Raw genomic sequence first — 18,420 nt, 5'->3', positions numbered from 1 at the left:
ATTTTTGATCAAATAAATGCAATCTTGTTCAGCGTAAAAAACTTCTTTCGAAAAGCATTTTGAATTCTACTGACACCAAATTTTGAAAAAGGAAAATAACTTTTTTTCCCAAAAGAATTCTGCTTCAGAGTTCGCATTCAATGATTTCTCCACTGCAACGGTTTTGAGGATCAATTTTAATCCTCCATACTTCCATAGATCGTGGCTCAATAGACGTCAGATCGATGGCTCGCTCAACCGCACCCCTCTCGGCTTCTATGACCGTGTTTGGCAAATCCTGGAGAGAACACGGAATGGCATCACGGTTGGACGAAAACATCTTCCTCAGGTAACTCATCTAAAATATTAAGCATGGTATTGTTAAGGACCTATAGACCTGGATAAATAATTGCATCATTTATGGATAAACTTAAATGTGTTCAGAATATCTTCCGTTTGACATTACCACCTCGATCTTTCACTCTTTTGCAGCAACCTACTCTGTCAGATATGACCATGTATGAAATGAATTTTTCCTTGTTGGTGGAAGACACATTGAAGAACATTGTTTTGCCCGAATACAGGCAGATCATTGTGGAGGTTAGGCACTATTTGGTCCTGCCTATTTTGCAACGCTTGAATTTGTACTCTGCCATATCATTCACCTGCTGTTTGACCCTGTGTCTTTGACCTGAATGCAGCTGTTGATGGTGGTGTCAGTTGTGCTGGAAAGAAACCCAGAGTTGGATTTTCAGGAGGCTGTGGATTTGGACTGGCTGGTTAAGGATGCTTTTGCAGACTTTCAGAAAGACCGCAGCAGACTGGATGGCTCTGAGAAACAGGTGAGGGCAGATTTATTATGTGCAAGCGTTTTAGTTCAGTTAATGGTATTAAATGTTTGAATCAGTGTATACTACTATAAAAAAAGTTTGGGGTAAACTAAATTTCTAAGTGTTTTTGAAAGCACTTATGGCTGCATTTATTTGAGAAATACTGATGAAACAGTAATATTATGAAATGTTTAAAAAAAAAAAGTTTTCTAACTTAATATATTTTAACGTAATTTATTCCTGTGATGTATCAAACTATGTTGACTAAATACACGTTTTTTTTCACATAGACACATGTCTATTCCCTCATTTTCACCTTTTACGATTATGTAATATCTTTGAATTTATCTTTGTTTTGGTGGCTTTCCTCAGTAAATATTTATATGTGCAATGCATTAAGTTCCAGTTGGGACTTCTGTGGGAGCCATTAATCAGCATAATCATGTAATTAAAAGATTGAGAGCCCTATTATAAAGCACAGCAGACAGTATGCATCAGAATAGCATGTCTGCTTGCATTAGCATTTTGTGGTGATGTTACTAAAGGTATATATAATCCACAGGATAACATGGAGGCCTTCTACAACACACCAGCCCTGGGGAAACAAGGCACATGCAGTTACCTGACCAAGGCAGTAATGATCCAGCTGCTGCAGGGAGAGATGAACCCCAGTAAAGATGACCCATGTTCTGTCAGCTAACGCACCACACACTCCTGTCAGCATTACTTCGACTGCAATACAAGCCCAGTCTTGCTAACATTCGATTGTTTTTGTCTGGGATATATTATATAGTATATAAATAAAAATATATATATATATATATCCATATTTGCATCTATTTTAAAAACACAGTTTACATCTTGTGTAAGAACCATTAAAGAATAACCTCATGCCTCATTTTAAACTATTAATTAAAGGTCAAAATGTCCCCTAACATCATACAGTAAAGTTCTGAACTAACGGCATGTCATTATTTCAGGATGTGGATTGAATAGAGCATTGTAGATGTTGTTGGTTATGAGCATAAAAGTGAATCTAGAAGCTGTTGTGCAAGTGTCTTTATTTTGAAAATTGATTATGTAGTATACAAATTCATCTTAACTTTATGCAGTTTGTATTTCATTTTGAGCTTGTTGTCAGTTTGCTTCCAAGCATGTGACTTAGTCAATATATCTCGTGTCACTTGCCTTTATGTATGTTTGAGTGGTATGAAAATTGTTGGAATGTTTTCACTGTAAGAACAGTATTTTCAGTCCATTATTACTTAAGGAAAATATATATTGAAAAATAAACTGTCCGTGTTTTAACTTGATTGCAATTGTCAGCCCTTTTCTCATTGTGTCAACTGCATTGAAAAACTCAAAGCTTTGGCAGAAACATAAAAGATGCATGTGTCGAATAGTTATTAGGGTACAAAAGCTTAGCAGGAATCTTGTTTATCCGAGTGAGTGGGTGTTTGGATCAAGATTCTTATTTATCATGCTGTCCACTGCCTCTGCTTCGTGTATGTCAGAGCGATCAGATGTCTCCGCAGTTCTCCTGAGGAATGAGTCCCAAGCTCACAATATATTGAACACGGAGACTAGACTGAGCGTCAGACTGAGGAATCGGTATCTGACCCCGAGGCCAGATAGAAGCTTTGAATAGATGGAAACGAGATTACACACTGGCTTTTAAGGGCTGTAAAAAGCTAAATTACATTTACATTTATTCATTTAGCAGACGCTTTTGTCCAAAGCGACTTACAGATGAAAACAGTGGAAGCAATCAAAAACAACAAAAAAAAAGCAATGATATATAAGTGCTATAACAAGGTCCCAGTTAGGTTAACACAGTACACGTAGCATGGGATTTTAAATAATATAATAAATAAAAAGCAAACCAATAGAATAAAAAAAAAGAATAGAGCAAGCTAGTTAGAGGTCTTTACATATACACACACATATATAATTGCATAATAAAAGAAAAGGAAAAAATTGAATACAAAAAGATTAGAAAGGTAGTTCGATTTTTTAAAGGGGGGGTGAAATGCTCGTTTTCACTCAATATCCTGTTAATCTTGAGTACATATAGAGTAGTACTGCATCCTTCATAAATCCAAAAAGTCTTTAGTTTTATTATATTCATAAGAGAAAGATAGTCTGTACCGATTTTTCCCGGAAAAACACGACCGACTGGAGGCGTGACGTGTGGGCGGAGCTAAAGAATCACGAGCGCGAATAGGCTTTTGCGTTGAGAGGATGTGGAAGCTGTGACATTACCGTGAGGGAAAACCCATCATCCAAAACAAACCATGGCTTACAGTCAGATTCAGCCGTTTATTTATGATCCAGAATCAGATCCAGAGGCTGAAACTGAACGAAAGCAGCAGCAGCAACGACACGCTCCGAGCGGGGCTCGAACCCGGGTCTCTGGCATGGGAGGGGACGCACTAACAAGGAGGCAGAGATATTTTAAGCAGTTTTACTCACCGCCTGCAGTTCCAACACATGATCGTGACCCTTTTTCCTTGGGATTGCATCATCCTTAAGAAATAAACGATACGCAAATCCGTCGTCAAACTGGGCCTTGTGAACAAGCATCTTCGAAATGCAGGGAACAAACAAAAACACTTGCACAACTCCGTTGATGCTCTGTAAAAATAAACTCCATCCACTGGTCCCTTAATGCTGGTTTTTTTTTTTTGGTAATCTGTGCAGGGTTGTCTTGCCCTGGCAACCAAAAACACACTTCTTTTGTGACTTTTCGCAACGCTCTCGCTCTGATCAGTGAATCGCTTTGATCAGTGAAATGTCTGTGCTGCTCAGCCTGGCTATATGGGGAGCGCACGCTCTTCCGGCAGAAGTGCCCTCAGGACCCATATAAGGAAATTCCGCTCCATCTAACGTCACACAGAGCCATACTCGAAAAAAAACTTTCCGAAACTTGTGACAAACCGGAAGGAGTATTTTGGGAACAAAAATACTCCTTCAAACGTACAACTTAATTTTTGAAACTTTGTCCATGTTTAGCATGGGAATCCAACTCTTTAACAGTGTAAAAAACTCAGTATGCATGAAATAGCATTTCACCCCCTCTTTAAGAATATAATTAGAATATTGAGTGTTAAAGTTACAGGGTCAAATAAAGATGTAAGAGATGTGTTTTAAGCCGATTCTTGAAGATGGCTAAGGACTCAGCTGCTCGGATTGAGTAGGGGAGGTCATTCCACCAGGAGGGAACATTTAATTTAAAAGTCCGTAAAAGTGACTTTGTGCTTCTTTGGGATGGCACAATAAAGCGACATTCACTTGCAGAACGCAAGCTTCTAGAGGGCACATAAGTCTGAAGTAACAAATTTAGGTAAATGGGTGCAGAGCCAGTGGTAGTTTTGTAGGCTAACATCAATGCCTTGAATCTTATGCGAGCAGCTATTGGAAGCCAGAGCAAATTTATAAACAGAGGTGTGATGTGTTCTTTTTGGCTCATTAAAAATTAATCTTGTTGCCGCGTTCTGAATTAATTGTAAAGGTTTGATAGAATTGGCTGGAAGACCTGCCAAGAGGGCATTGCAATAGTCCAGCCTGGACAGAACAAGAGCTTGAACAAGGAGTTGTGCAGCATGTTCTGAAAGAAAGGGCTTGATCTTCTTGATGTTGAATAAAGCAAATCTGCGGGATCGGACCGTTTTAGCAATGTGGTCTGAGAAAGTCAACTGATCATCAATCATAACTCCAAGACTTCTAGCTGTTTTTGAAGGAATTATGGTGGAAGTGCCTAACTTGATGGTGAAATTGTGATGGAACGATGGGTTTGCTGGAATCACAAGCAGTTCTGTCTTGGCAAAGTTGAGTTGAAGGTGATGGTCCATCATCCAGGAAAAAATGTCTGTTATATACCATTCAGAAGTTTCGGGTTAAGTAGAATTATTTTATGTTCACAGAGGCTGCATTTGTTTGATCAAAAATACTGTAAACAGTAATATTGTGAAATATGCCAATTTAAAACTTTTCTATTTGAATGTATTCCTAATGGCAATGCTAATTGTTCAGGAGTCGATACTTCTGTCTGCGCCGTCACATGATCCTTTAGGAATCATTCTAATATGATGATTTCATGCTCAAGAAACATTTCTTCTCATAAGTCTTGAAAACATGTATGCTGCTTAATGTTTTTGTTTAAGGATTCTGTGATGAAAAGAACAGCATTTATTTAAAATAGCAACTTTTTTGCCATAGTGTATTTAAGTTTAATTCTGTATTATGTTGAATTAGCAGTATTGTATTCGTTTTCCCACTACTTCATGACTAACTTTTACCACCGATGATGCAATGAATTCTCATCATAATCAAAGAATCTGTGGCACCTCTTTAACTTGACCTAAAATCTTGCATTTGCTTCTATTTCAAATACAATGCTATGCAATTTTTATAAGGATTTTTTATTGATTTATTTATCTGTAAACAGTTGCCCATTCTTTCTGGCTATTGTCTATTTAGATTTCAGATACCTCTTACACAAAGAAGGAACATGAAATTCAGAGAACTGAAAGTACGTTTTTCAAAGAATCTGTTTCTTTTATTATTAATTTCAAATCATATCAGTCTTTGACAAAGCTGTCTTACTCAGTGTCTTCTGAGAAATACACATGATCGGATTGGAAACAGGAACAACAGATAAAAACAAATACAGAAATACCTAGTTCAAATACAGAAGTGCTCAGCTGATATTGATGCACTTGTGACGACAGCTCAGCTGTTTTTAAAATAGTGTTGTTGTTTTTTCTTTCTTTCTGATAATTAGGTCATTTTGTCAATATTATTGCACACATGGCTTACACATAAGCAAGCTGTCATTGGCTTTTACAGTATTACATTACAATATAGCCCTTTCAGTCTCTAAAAACAAATGCTTAATGAAAACTAATGCATCAAATCACAAAACAATTCATTTTCCATTCAATTAAGAAACATCTTAAATATATAATACTTAAAAGGTTATATAATTACTGATTAATAACAAAAAAACATGCATCTAAACATTACCCACTATATGATCGTGTGTTTTTACATTGGACATTACATTGGTTTATGCACTGTAGTTCAGAGTGATAATGTAATTCATAAAGATAATAGCTTTTGCATTACAGTGGTGATTAGATGCAATTAGAGAGAAATTAAAGCATTAAACTCATCAAAAACTCTTAAAAAGTGCTATATATATATATATTTAGCTTTCTGAAATTCATCCAAATGCATTCTTAAAAGGTTCTTCTATCATTGTCCAGTTTCTACTTGCATATGTTGATAGGACGCGATTCTTAATTTACCTAGTGAGCTGTTCACTACTATGAAGTATGGAATGATCCCTCGGTAAATGTTGTGAGCCTTTAGAGACCATGGGCTCCTCTGGCTGCTTGCGTTTATGTAAACTCTTTGAGGAAAAAGCATAGAGGAATGGATTCACACAACTGTTGATGAACGTAAGAGTTCCAGCAATGTGTCTGGCAGTAGAGAGAACTGACTTTGATCCTAAAAAAACAGAACAGATCTTTTCTAATTTGATTATTTCGTACGGAGCCCAAAAAATGAAGAAAACTATGACAATCCGTGTGACCAGTTTAGTGGTTCTGTGTCTGGATCTGAGTGCTCCCTGCGTGGCTGTTTTGTATAAGAAATAATATGAAGTCAGCATGATTGTGAAAGGAAGAAAGAATCCAAGCAATGTCTCCAGTAGAGCAATAATACTACTGGCATCTGACTCCAGGTTTCTTTCACACTCCATTCTGGATTCCCTTTGAATGATCTCTTGTGTAACTACACCAAGACAAGAGAAAAGCAGCGAAAGAGCCCAAGTGCTGATCAGCAGTGCTATCTCTCTTCTCTTGGTCATCATGGTCCACAACTGAGATTGTGGATGTCGAATCCGTAAACAACGATACAAACTCAGCATAGTCACTGTTATCACACTTGAGTATTCGCTGCAGTAGGTGAGTGCTATCAAAAACTTGCAGCTTACTTGGTCAATGCTCTCTAGGTCACTGTAGATCCACACGGGCAGGGTTATCAAACACATGATGTCCGCAGCTGCCAGATTCAGCATCAGATGAGCGGTGAAATTGTCCTTTTTGAAATGCCGAACTATGAAAATAATTACTGCAATATTACCAGGGATTCCAACCAAGAAGCAGAGACTCATCAGACCACTGGTGAACAGGTCAGCTGTAGTCCAGCTGGTGGAGTTTAAACTGGAGTTGCCGTAGTTCAGCATGACAGAGACAGTGTCGTTCTAAGACTTCTTCAGGGATCAGCACTTTAGCATTTACACACTTATTTATAACTTATTTCATCACTTCCCTACAAGCACACCCACAGTTCTCATGAAATTCTTTCTTTCATAATCTCAGATCTAGACATGTCTACGCCTCTATCAATGTGAAACCAAAATTTTATAATAAAAAACAACAACAACAGATCTATGATATTCAACTGCTCTTTATTTTCATATATCATATACATTAAAAAACCGAAATGTCTGTTTACAATTTATTTGCACCTAGACTTCATACCAGATTTATTCAAACATACATATATAATTATAAGTGAAATAGGTAGCTTTAACGACCTGTCACATATCACATTTAAAATCATCAAGATGGCATTCATTGTTAGAATTTCTTTGTAGAATGTACAGGATTTGAAAACGGAGATTTTGTTCATTACCAGAAGTAAAGAAAGCACAAAGCTCTTTGTGATTATTGGACAGGAGGCTCAGATATGCAACAAATAATGTGAGGTGTAGAGAAAACCTGCGGATCCTGCAGAACTATGTGATTCATACGGTCAAATAGAGTCTGATTTAATGTCAGAAAATGTCTTCACACGTAGTATGAATTACTGTCTGACACTTTTTCACTGCATTTTGATGGATAGAATATATGTAGGACCAATGGTGAAAACTGTATTTTATCGGCCGTACCCCGATTATTGGTCAATAAATCCATATATATATATATATATATATATATATATATATATATATATATATATATATATATATATATATATATATATATATATATATGAAGAATTCAGATGCAAAAGCCTCTAAATGCCATCTGAAATTTTCATCTAAAATTAGGATTTTTATCAAGCTCCTATGCTTAGGTTGAGTCATTTTACTTTCATGGCAATGTGCAGGTCCTTTTCCAGGCTATTAAAGTGAACTAACTGAACATTAATATATGAGTCTGATAAATATCCTAATTTTAGGTGAAAATTTCAGATGGCACTTAGAGGCTTTTACATCTGAACTCTTCATATATATATATATATATATAGCCTATGTATAGGTGGTACTTACAATATTACCATTTAATTATGAATTTGATCCACTTAAACCATCTCAACACACACTGCTTAAGTCTCAGATGTCACGTTAGCTGTTTAAATACTGTAGGCTAGGCTATATAATATATTGTAAACTGTTTTCTCAAACAGTTATTCAATTAATGATCTCAGATGAAGGCACAAGGTTAGTTCTCAGAGTGTCTGATGTGATGCTTATTGTAAAACACAGAACTAAGAGATAGTAGTGACAACACTTTTCTTGCAAGAGATTCATAGGAACTGTACTAACTGAAGGTGGCTTCCAAATCAGCAGTATATGAGTCTCATGAGACACACATGCATGTCAGCAGTCTAAGCAACACAAGACGATAAACAATTAGTCACAGGCTTTCCATCTCCTTGTGGTGCTTCCGAGTAAAATACCACTGTTTAAGGGGGTTTTCTGTTCCTGTTTTCAAAGTCTACACGCTGTAAAAAAAAACCCCAAAAAACACCTTGCTATAATTTATGTCAACTTAAAATGGATTGAGATAACTTAAAAATCCAACTTAACTTAACTTAAGTTAAATATGTCAAGCACGGACACTTACTTTTTCAGCTGAAACAACACTCTAAAAAACGCTGGGTTGTTTTTTCAACCCAACTGCTGGGTTGAGGCCGTTGGATAGGACTTTGGGATGTTTTAACCCAAGTTTGGGTTGAAAATAACTCTTTTTTTTAACCCAGCGGGGTGGGTTGAGGACGCGGACGTGAAGGAGAGCACGCACGTCACGTCACGTCAAAATCGTACGTCTCCAGTGCGAGCAGCCGCCATTTTCTCAGCGTGATAGAAGCGAGAAGCGAGTGAAAGACTATGGTAAGTAACGTTAAATATTCAAAATGTAAAGTTATCTTTTATTGTTTACCCGGTTGTATGAAAGGCGGAAGGTTTTATGAAAGGCGGAAACAAAGGAGCTTAACGTTATATATATATAAAAAAACGGACGCGGTTTTCGCCTCGGACACGGAGGTCTTAACTGCCTCATGTAACGTTATTGAACGGAGGATGTACTTTTAATATAACGTCTGTGAATGTATTTTGTCATATTTACATAAGATTTTACATTATCTGTTCTCATTGAGGCGTTAACAGACAGTTATGGTCACGGTTACGCTCATGTGAATTTGTCTTTTTTTTTCGCGGTTAAACTGAATGTATGTTTGTCTCCTAAAGGAAACGGCATTGTGTAGTAAAGACTAGCATAGTTATTTTGAAGTGGTAACTGTTAAAAGTATGTTTTACATGTAATATTTCAGACTTGTCCAGCTCCTGTCTTCATTGTCCTCGCGCTGAGAGTTAAAGACACAGAAGCTGTTTGTGTGAGGAGTCACAGACCTGTGTGAGGATGAGGAGGAGGTGTTCTTCTGAAGAGAGGGACAGACGGTTTAAGGAGAGTAAACTTCAGAATAACATCAAGTTATCTTTATTTTTACTAAGACTAAAATAATGTTGTTGTTTTTTTAGATGTTGCAATCCAGAGACAAGATAACTTCATTCTTTTGAGACTGATGTAAGTTAAATTATTATTACTTTTTTATTTTTTTAGAAAATTAATGTTTCTGTTGTGTCCTGCCTGTTAACTTCACATTTTGATGCAAAAACAATGTGATTTTATATATGTATGTATGTATATGTTAATATTTTATTGAAACCATTGATGCCCCTTCTTTGCAGAACTCAAACTAACTGGAGTTAAGGACACAGAAGTCTGCTTGTGTGAGGAGGAGGTTTTCTCAGCTTCTTCTGAAGAGAGGGAAATATCGTTTAAGGCAAGTAAACTTCATATTTCATGTTATCAGTTGTTGTTTTTTTACTAAGAGTAAAATAATGTTTGTTTTTTGTTTTTGTAGATGTTAAAAGCAAGAGACATGGGAGAGCATCATTCCTTTGAGATTTTATGTAAGTTATTTTTAGAAAATAAATTTTTCTGTCGTCTCCTGCCAGTTTACTTCACATTTTGATGCAACAACAGTGTGATTACGTGCTCATTTCATTAAGACCATTGATGTCTGTGTTTTTTATTGCAGAAATCAAACCAAGTTTGGAGTTGTCTTGTCTGATTTGGAGAGTCATTATTCTTGGTCTTCGCTCTTAGAGGTAAAGTTCACACAAAAAATCATTTACTTGCCCTCAAGTCATTCCAAACCTATAAGACTTTTGTCTGTCTTTACAACATAAATTAATATATTTTTAGTTTTCTCATAATATTTGTTAATCCATTTATAGTTTAGATAATCAGTATTTTCAAGCTTCATAAATATAGAGTTATTGTAGAAGTAAATTCCGATATTTATATATGAATACATCTTAAATTATATGATAGCAAACATGTATGTTCAAAATAAAATACTGGTCTCCCAGACCAGCAATGGAGGACACAAAAAGAGAATATTAAATATATTCATACGTTTTCCAAAAAATGAGCAGAGTTTGTATGACTCTGGAAAAACATGAGGAGAGTAAATTATGAACATTTTAATTATTTGTTGAACTAACGGTTTGAAGAGCAGCCCTCCATGTACGTGAATATTGTGAGGTATGTGAATGTCATGTCTGTTTTAATGTTTCAGTAAAGAAGCTTTCTGAAAGCAATATTTATTCAAACAATATCGCATGTCCTCACACTAGTGCTGCCATTATAGCCTTCACGAGCGCTGTGGTGGACAGGAGACATTAAACAACCGCACAAAGTGTTGAAACTTTAAAACCGATTATTTACCTATCCTTACGGATGTGAATACACCTCTACCTGAAAATGGATAGTTTAATTAAATGTTTAATTTTTTCAAATGTGTTTCTCTTAGGCCACTGATGAAGAGCAGGCGGTGACTGGGATGAATCCTGGTCAGAGAGGAGAATCTTCTTTCCCCTAAACTGATGCAGCGGTGGTTTTAAAGGAGGACACTGCCCTGGATGATGTAGAAGATGTCACATGCTGTGCTGATGGGGTTTCTTCATGATTACATCAGTTATGCTAAAGAGATCATGAAAATTGACCGTGATGCATGATCTGTATTCATGGACTATGAAACAAACTGTAAGTGTATAATTTGTTTAAAAAAAAAAAAGATAAATGCTTTTTCTGTGTTGTTTAGTAGAAGAGTTTACACTCTGTCATTCATACACCTGCTCACATTCTTTCACACACACACACACACATGCGTCTGTTAAATGTTATAATATCAAAGTTAATGTGATTTATTTGTGTACTGTCATGCCAGAATAGTTGGAAAAAAACCTAACTAATTGTAAATTTATTGTATGTGTTTTCGTATATTTTTATACAATATATACAAATGAACAAAGTCCAATTTGATTTTAAGTTATATTCATCGAATGTTCAATGCTTTGTTTATGAACTCTGTAGCTGTTAATGCCATCCTTTTCTGCATTTCTTCTAACATGTTACTTTTTGACTTTTCTCTTGTTTTTAATAAATATTTTCCTTTTGGTAATTATTATTTGTGTGTAAAAGTGATATTTAAAATAAATAACATTTGTAGGTTTAATGCCTAGCTCAATTTGGGTTAATTTTAACGTAGAAATGCATTGTTTCCCCACATGGCTGCACTCTGCGAGTTTATGTTCTGCCAGCAGGAGGCGCTAAGAGCGGGAGAGGTAGGTTTCTCCGGTAACGGCTGCAGAGCGGTACTGAGCTCACAAACGCTGCCTTATCAAGCACATGCGAAATGGTATCGAACATTATCTAAATACAGTAGTTTTCCTTCTGAAATACAGTGATAAAAAAAACACCCGCTCTGTTTTTTTAAACCCTGCAATATAGTCATTTTAAACCATAAAAAAGGCAACCCAGCAGGCTGGGTTAAATATGATAACCCAACTGGTTGGGTTAAAACAACCCAGCGCTGGGTTCGTCCCTTTTTGACCCAGCGCTGGGTTGTCAAAATAACCCAAATTGGGTTGTTTTCAACCCAGCAGTTTTTAGAGTGAACACTATTACTTATTTGAATGTTGAATTTTAAGTTGTGATAACTAATTGCAGCAATCATTTTATATGAATACAAGTGAATCTAATTCCATGGTGTGGTTTACATTTCAGTAAATTACATTTCAAACTCATGGCTGTGTAAAAGTAGGAAACATATCAACTGCACAGTAAACAATAAGAACAATAATCACATTTCTTTAGTCAGCAACATTCACCTGATGGTGATTTTGTATGTTAAATGTACCTTCTTCGATATTAAACAATAGGCTACCACAACTGTAAACTTGTTCCATTAGGTTACTTACAGTGCCTTGTGAAGTATTCAGACCTATACAATTATATATATATATATATATATATATATATATATATATATATATATATATATATATATATATATATATATATTTCACATTAGTCTACACACCAGATTTTTGTATCATGTCTAATTACCATTTAGTAAAAAACTTGGAAACAAAGTTTGATTTACAGTATATGTACATACAGTTCCAGTCAAAAGTTTGATAAACGTCTATATTTTACCATGACATACTGCCATAATTGAAGCCTGCATTTATTTGATCAAAAATACAGAAATATTCAGCAAGGATAAGTTAAATTGATAAATAGTGATAGTCAAGACTTATATTGTTGTAAATTTTTCTATTTTTATAATTTTTAAACAACTTTTTAATCATCTGAAAATCCTAAAAGAATTAGCACAGGTTATAAAATAAATATTAAGCATCACAATCAAATCAGCGTATTAGAATGATTTCTAAAGGATCATGTCATTAGGACTGGAATAATGAAAAATCAGCTTTGCACTAAATGTATTATATTTTTAAGTATAATAAGTTTGAAAATTGTAATAATATTTCACAATATTACTGGGGTTTTGCAGGCTTGATGAGCATAAGAGACTACTTTCAAAAACATTAACAATAGTGACGTGTCCATACTTTTGACGGTAGTGTATAAGTAAAAATCTACAACATTTAAAAATTAAATGCACACAGTGTGTGCAGAATTATTTTTTACATATCTTTTATAACAGATTTACTCTTCACTCAAACCTGTTTGATCAACTTAATTTTTCGCAGCTGTGACTGAACATATAGGGTATAATTCCTCTTTATAAGACAACTAGAAGGTGAAATAAGTGTTACGAACCCCTCTTTAGAACTCGTAGAGAAAAGGGTTGCATAACATAAAGAAGGATACGTGAGACCTAAATGAAAGGCTAGAACATTTAAATAAACAAAACTAAGAAAACACGTATCATAACGGAATAAACACCAAAATACTTCTACAAAAATTACCAAACTATGATAAACAGAAACGAACAACGAGACACTTCAAAATATGAAAACAACAAAAAACAACCAAAAATTCCAATGAAGAAAGACAAGAAAAGAAAAGCAAGCTGTTGGCAGGTGAGTCTCCTCTCTCCTCCCTCACAGCGTCATGCTCCGCTTCGGCGTCCTTAATAGCGTCGTTCACCAACACGTACAATGAGTCGCAGGTGTACAACGACGCGCAGGTGCAGGGGGCGGACCTAGCAATCAAACTCAGACGCAGAAAAAGAAAGGACATTGTACATAAGAAACTCACAAGGCACAAGCCGTAACATAAGTAAGAAGATCCTTATACTGACTGTGCAGAATTATTAGGTACTTTTCCAGTAGGTACTGTGATAAAGTGGAAAAAAAATACTTAACACCTGATGAAAAGGATACAATAGTGATATTGCTAGCTGAGGGATCAAACATAAGATGGACAAACAACGGAGAGTCAGGACTGCTAAGAGAGGATTATTGGTGCCCCCCTGACCAACCTCCAAGATCTTTACACTTCCAGAGTAAGGGAAAGGGCTAGTAAAATCACTCTGGACCCCACAAAGCCAGCAAACTCCCTCTTTGAATTTGTTGCCCTCTGGTCTGCACTACAGAGCACTGAGCACTAAAACACACAGACACAAGAACATTTTTCCTCCCCAGGCAATATCCCACCCGAACAACACATAACACACCTCAGGACTGTACATCTGTAAATAGCACATATACACATTCACAATTCTGTCTGCTGACATTTTGTTTTTCCCTATATTTTATGACTGAATTGTTATTTATGAATTATTTTCTATTCTCTTTATTATTCGTGTTTTTATTACCTTAAATTATATGCATGTCTGCTCTATGTTCATACTTTCTGCACCTGTGTGTATATACACACTTTGCAATAAAGCTCTTTCTCATTCTTATCTTTCTAATTCAGATTCTGGTTAAGAGAAATTGCAAAAGTTTTGAATAGAATCTGGAGAAATGTGTTTCTCAAGAATTCTCAAGAAGGGCGGATGAGAAAGGAGAAGAAAAGAGGGATCTACGAAGAATAAAGAGAGAAATACGAAACCAGGTCAAGCTGTGGCTTGCCAAATGTTCCTCGGAGTTGTACATGTACGTTTCTGAGGGGAAAAAGAAACAAGGCTGGCCTCCTCTGAGAAAGAAGCATAAAGAAAAGCGTCTCGAATGGGCAAAAAAAAAAAAAAAAAAAGTACAGAGTTGGCCACCAAACCCACCTATTTTACAGTGCCTTGTTTATTCTGAAAGAAAAGCACTTCTCAAGTGATGCTCTCTGGAATGCAGTCGTCTCCGCAGTAAGGTCTACTGGTGAAGAGTTTGACTGATTCTGTGGATAGAAGATTGATGGCTGTGGTAGAAAGAAAAGGGGGCTAGGTGAATAAGTGAAGGGACTAAGACTCAACTTTAAAAAGCTTTTGTTGTTGTTGTTGCTTTTGCAGTTAGTAATGTTTAAAGATATTGATCATTTACAGTTTTCGTCTTATTTTATAATTTCCATTTGGTTCTACCCTAAAATGTTGTTGTAATAGTTGTGCTATTATCTCTGTACCTAATAATTCTACGCACCTCTTCTAAGAATTATTATTATATTTTGTTATTATAAAGCAAAGAAATCTTAAATAGTCAATATACAGTAAAAAAAAAAAAAGTAAATTGTTGTGCTTTTAAGAAATTCCTTGCTTCAATAAATCTTTTATTGATTGATTGATTGATCTATTTTATTAAAAGTTCAGTGTACCTAATAATTCCACACACACAGTAGATAAAACGGTTTAGGAATCGTATTTGTTTCGAGTGTTTTCTATTGGGGTTGGGGGGACTGACTCAAAGAAACAACTGAGAGACGGCGATATAACGTCATTACAATGATTACATTGCATTTTTTCTTCTATTTCCTCAAAATGTAGATATGCTGTCTAGTCAGGAAAAGGCTGATTTCCTCATAACAGCAGTGTGATTACTTCTCCATTACACTGGCTACTTTACGTTGTGTAAATCCAGTGTGGCAATCTATTGTTTTTAGGATATGTTGTAACATCTTATTGCGTTTGTATAGCCTCCTGAGACCCAGCCCATTGACTTATGTCCACTGTAGTGGACATTTGAGTTTCATCCCTCTCCTTAGAATCTTTTGTGCAAGTCTCTTAATTCCTGCTGTACTGTACAGAGGACATCCTGGGCTTTTCAGTGATAGCTATGTTATTTGATTGGCTGGGAGGCCGGGAACCCCCTCAATCTTTCAATTCAAAATGGACGGCATAGGAACAAGCACATTTTATGGAAAGATAAAAGGTGAGTAAAATATTGTTTGTCTATGGTTTTGTTACTATGATAATCATATATTTTCTTGTTCATCAAGGTGTTAGGAATCATATATTTAGTTCTGACAGCAAATACATTATGTATCTTTTGAAAAATGTGCTGAAAATTTTTATGAATGTCAATTATAGTGGACATCAGGACTATCTTCATGTAAATAATGACTCCACATTGTTATAGGAAACAGAACTGAAGCAGAAAGAATTCTTTACAAAATAGTCGAGGGAGATTCAGATTAAGAGTTGTCAGATGACGAGAGAGATGAGGATGAGTTTCAACCAGTGAGAGAAGACAGTGATGAAGAAGAGGAAGATGATGCCGAAGGCTCAGTTGAAGGGACAGATGCAGACACAGACACAGATACAGACAGGGATGAGCAGGAAACTCGACGCCCTCTGTGGGCTAGGAGTAATATGTATGTTTTATGCAGTTCCACAATTTTAAATTCAGCTGCATTGAGTATTTTAAACTGTTATTATTTATTATTTATCATTTATTATTATTTTTTTCCTTCATATCCGATTTGCACCTGTGTTACCTGGGCTTCCTGTGTGTCAAGTCCAATGCAATAGTTTTTGAAAACCAAGCATGCAGAAAGATGCAGAAATAAGGGCTGCAAGAGCAAGACGTACATGAGATGTACCAAATGCAAGATGTTCCTCTGCATTACCAAAAAGAGAAATTGCTTCCAGGACTATCACCACTAACAAAGAACATACTAAGAACAAAATGAAAAGTGAAGGTAACACTAGATTGGATTCAGTTTGACAGAAGGACAAAAATCCCCCAAAAATCAGTTTCACATTAGTTCTATGTTCATTGTTCAAATAACACTAAAAGGATTCAAGGGGACCAATAAAAGGATATGGACATAACAAAGTGTTAAACTTTAATAGTAAAGATGCAAAATGTAAGGGAAAGGATTCAAGAATGATAATTGTGTCTATTGTATAATCAAAATGTCTGTATTCTTGGATAATAGTCAATTTAAAGCCCAAAATGTATGTATTCTTAGTTAAAAAAAAAAAAAAAAAACTTCATAATCTGGTATAATGTGTATCTACCAAATGTGTTTGTTTTCGTACTCCTGTTGTCCACTACAGTGGACATGCTGTAAAACAAAAATAAAAACAAAAATGTATAAACTGTAGGATGTTTTTTTTTTTTTTAACCCTAAAAAGGTATGGAATCACAAAAAAATATGATTAGGAAAAAAAAAAAATTTCCTTGGTTCTCAGGAGGCTATGAGAAGTTTTGATGCACCTCTAGATTGTGCACTGAGACCTGCATGGAGACAGCTACGATGTGATGGGAATAGAGTTTGAAGTAGAATTTAAAATGTCTTTCCTGCCATCTAGTGGATGATAACCACATTGCTCTGCTAGCAGACTATGGTCCAGAAAGTAATTTTTCCACTTTAAATGTTTAAAACATTGTACCATTACGTGAGATGAGGACTACTTTTGTATATCAGTGGCCAAGTAAAAAAAATAAAAAAATCTATATAAGGCATTTGATCGAACTTTAATTTATTCAGGTGGTACCCTTCTATTACTTTTAGCTGCAATAAACTAATAATGGGTGACAAATATTGCTATGTATAGAACAACATTAGCTGCACTTTTAATATTTCATAAATATTTAATCTTAATAAAATGTAAATTCGTTCCCCTCACTTTGAACAGGGGTTCACACAGCTGATAAGGAATGTAAGACTTCCCGCAGTGTCACCTGTGGAGTTTCTAATCTCATGGAGTTTGGCTGAAGAAACTGGTAATGATGATTTGAAAGACGTTTCAAATATTTGAAACAAATGAATAATGTGGTGTGGAGCATAAAAAAATGAAGAAAGTTACCAGAATCCGGGTCACCAGTTTGGTCAATCTTTGCCTTTGGCTGAATGCTCCCTGTATCACCTTCTTATGTAGGCAACAATATGAAGTCAACTTGTGTAACTACACCAAGACAAGAGAAAAACAGCGAAAGAGCCCAAGTGCTGATCAGCAGTGCTATCTCTCTTCTCTTGCTCATCATGGTCCACAACTGAGATTGTGGATGTCGAATCCGTAAACAACGATACAAACTCAGCATAGTCACTGTTATCACACTTGAGTATTCGCTGCAGTAGCTGAGTGCTATGAAAAACTTGCAGCTTACTTGTTCAATGCTCTCTAGGTCACTGTAGATCCACACGGGCAGGGTTATCAAACACATGATGTCCGCAGCTGCCAGATTCAGCATCAGATGAGCCGTGAAATTGTCCTTTTTGAAATGCCGAACTACGAAAAGAATTACTGCAATATTACCAGGGATTCCAACCAAGAAGCAGAGACTCATCAGACCACTGGTGAACAGGTCAGCTGTAGTCCAGCTGGTGGAGTTTAAACTGGAGTCGCCGTGGTCCAGCATGACACAGACACACTAATGGACAATGTGCTGTGTTAGGACAAACTTCTTACAGATCACCACATTTATAACTTATTTCACTTGCTGCCCTTCACACACATGGTGTGATGAAATGCTTTCCATCCTGTAGGTGGTTGATGTAGTAATTAAATAGGCCCTATTATTCTTTTGGATATTTTCAACTTCCTTTAGTAGGTGAAATGTTGC

The 18,420-nt window shown here is 35.9% G+C and overlaps 2 protein-coding genes, 2 long non-coding RNA genes and 1 pseudogene across 7 annotated transcripts in view; 3 read left to right on the top strand and 2 right to left on the bottom strand.

Moving 5' to 3' along the window:
• The window catches only part of phkb (phosphorylase kinase, beta), a 67,577-nt gene extending 65,455 nt beyond the window's left edge, over window positions 1–2,122 (top strand). For all 4 annotated transcript variants that reach the window (XM_052601438.1, XM_052601437.1, XM_052601440.1 and 1 more), the window contains 4 exons: window positions 199–328; window positions 472–579; window positions 681–821; window positions 1,372–2,122. In XM_052601438.1, the coding sequence (XP_052457398.1) occupies window positions 199–328; window positions 472–579; window positions 681–821; window positions 1,372–1,509 (517 nt within the window). In that variant the 3' untranslated portion in view covers window positions 1,510–2,122. The remainder of the gene's footprint in view (window positions 1–198; window positions 329–471; window positions 580–680; window positions 822–1,371) is intronic.
• A 3,355-nt stretch (window positions 2,123–5,477) lies between these two features.
• Window positions 5,478–7,109, bottom strand: LOC128016730 (leukotriene B4 receptor 1-like). Its single transcript, XM_052601436.1, has one exon. The coding sequence runs from the start codon at window positions 7,057–7,059 to the stop codon at window positions 6,115–6,117; it is 945 nt and encodes a 314-aa protein (XP_052457396.1). The 5' UTR covers window positions 7,060–7,109; the 3' UTR covers window positions 5,478–6,114.
• A 1,770-nt stretch (window positions 7,110–8,879) lies between these two features.
• Window positions 8,880–9,947, top strand: LOC128016724 (uncharacterized). Its single transcript, XR_008184266.1, has 3 exons — window positions 8,880–8,994; window positions 9,435–9,688; window positions 9,853–9,947. It is a non-coding gene; the product is annotated as an uncharacterized LOC128016724 (long non-coding RNA).
• Window positions 9,948–10,022: 75 nt separating this feature from the next.
• LOC128016725 (uncharacterized) lies at window positions 10,023–11,586 on the top strand. The gene is made up of 3 exons (XR_008184267.1): window positions 10,023–10,077; window positions 10,206–10,275; window positions 10,983–11,586. It is a non-coding gene; the product is annotated as an uncharacterized LOC128016725 (long non-coding RNA).
• A 5,893-nt stretch (window positions 11,587–17,479) lies between these two features.
• On the bottom strand, window positions 17,480–18,216 carry LOC128017505 (C-C chemokine receptor type 1-like; annotated as a pseudogene).
• Window positions 18,217–18,420: the final 204 nt, after the last annotated feature.

This window comes from Carassius gibelio, chromosome A7, assembly GCF_023724105.1.
Source record: "Carassius gibelio isolate Cgi1373 ecotype wild population from Czech Republic chromosome A7, carGib1.2-hapl.c, whole genome shotgun sequence".
Classification (NCBI taxonomy): domain Eukaryota; kingdom Metazoa; phylum Chordata; class Actinopteri; order Cypriniformes; family Cyprinidae; genus Carassius; species Carassius gibelio.
Note: the sequence above shows the minus strand (reverse complement) of the source record. Positions and strands in the feature narration are given on the sequence as shown.

Coding starts and splice junctions, on each gene's coding strand:
- LOC128016730 (XM_052601436.1), bottom strand. CDS start 7,059: ATGCTGAACTACGGCAACTCCAGTTTAAACTCCACCAGCTGGACTACA.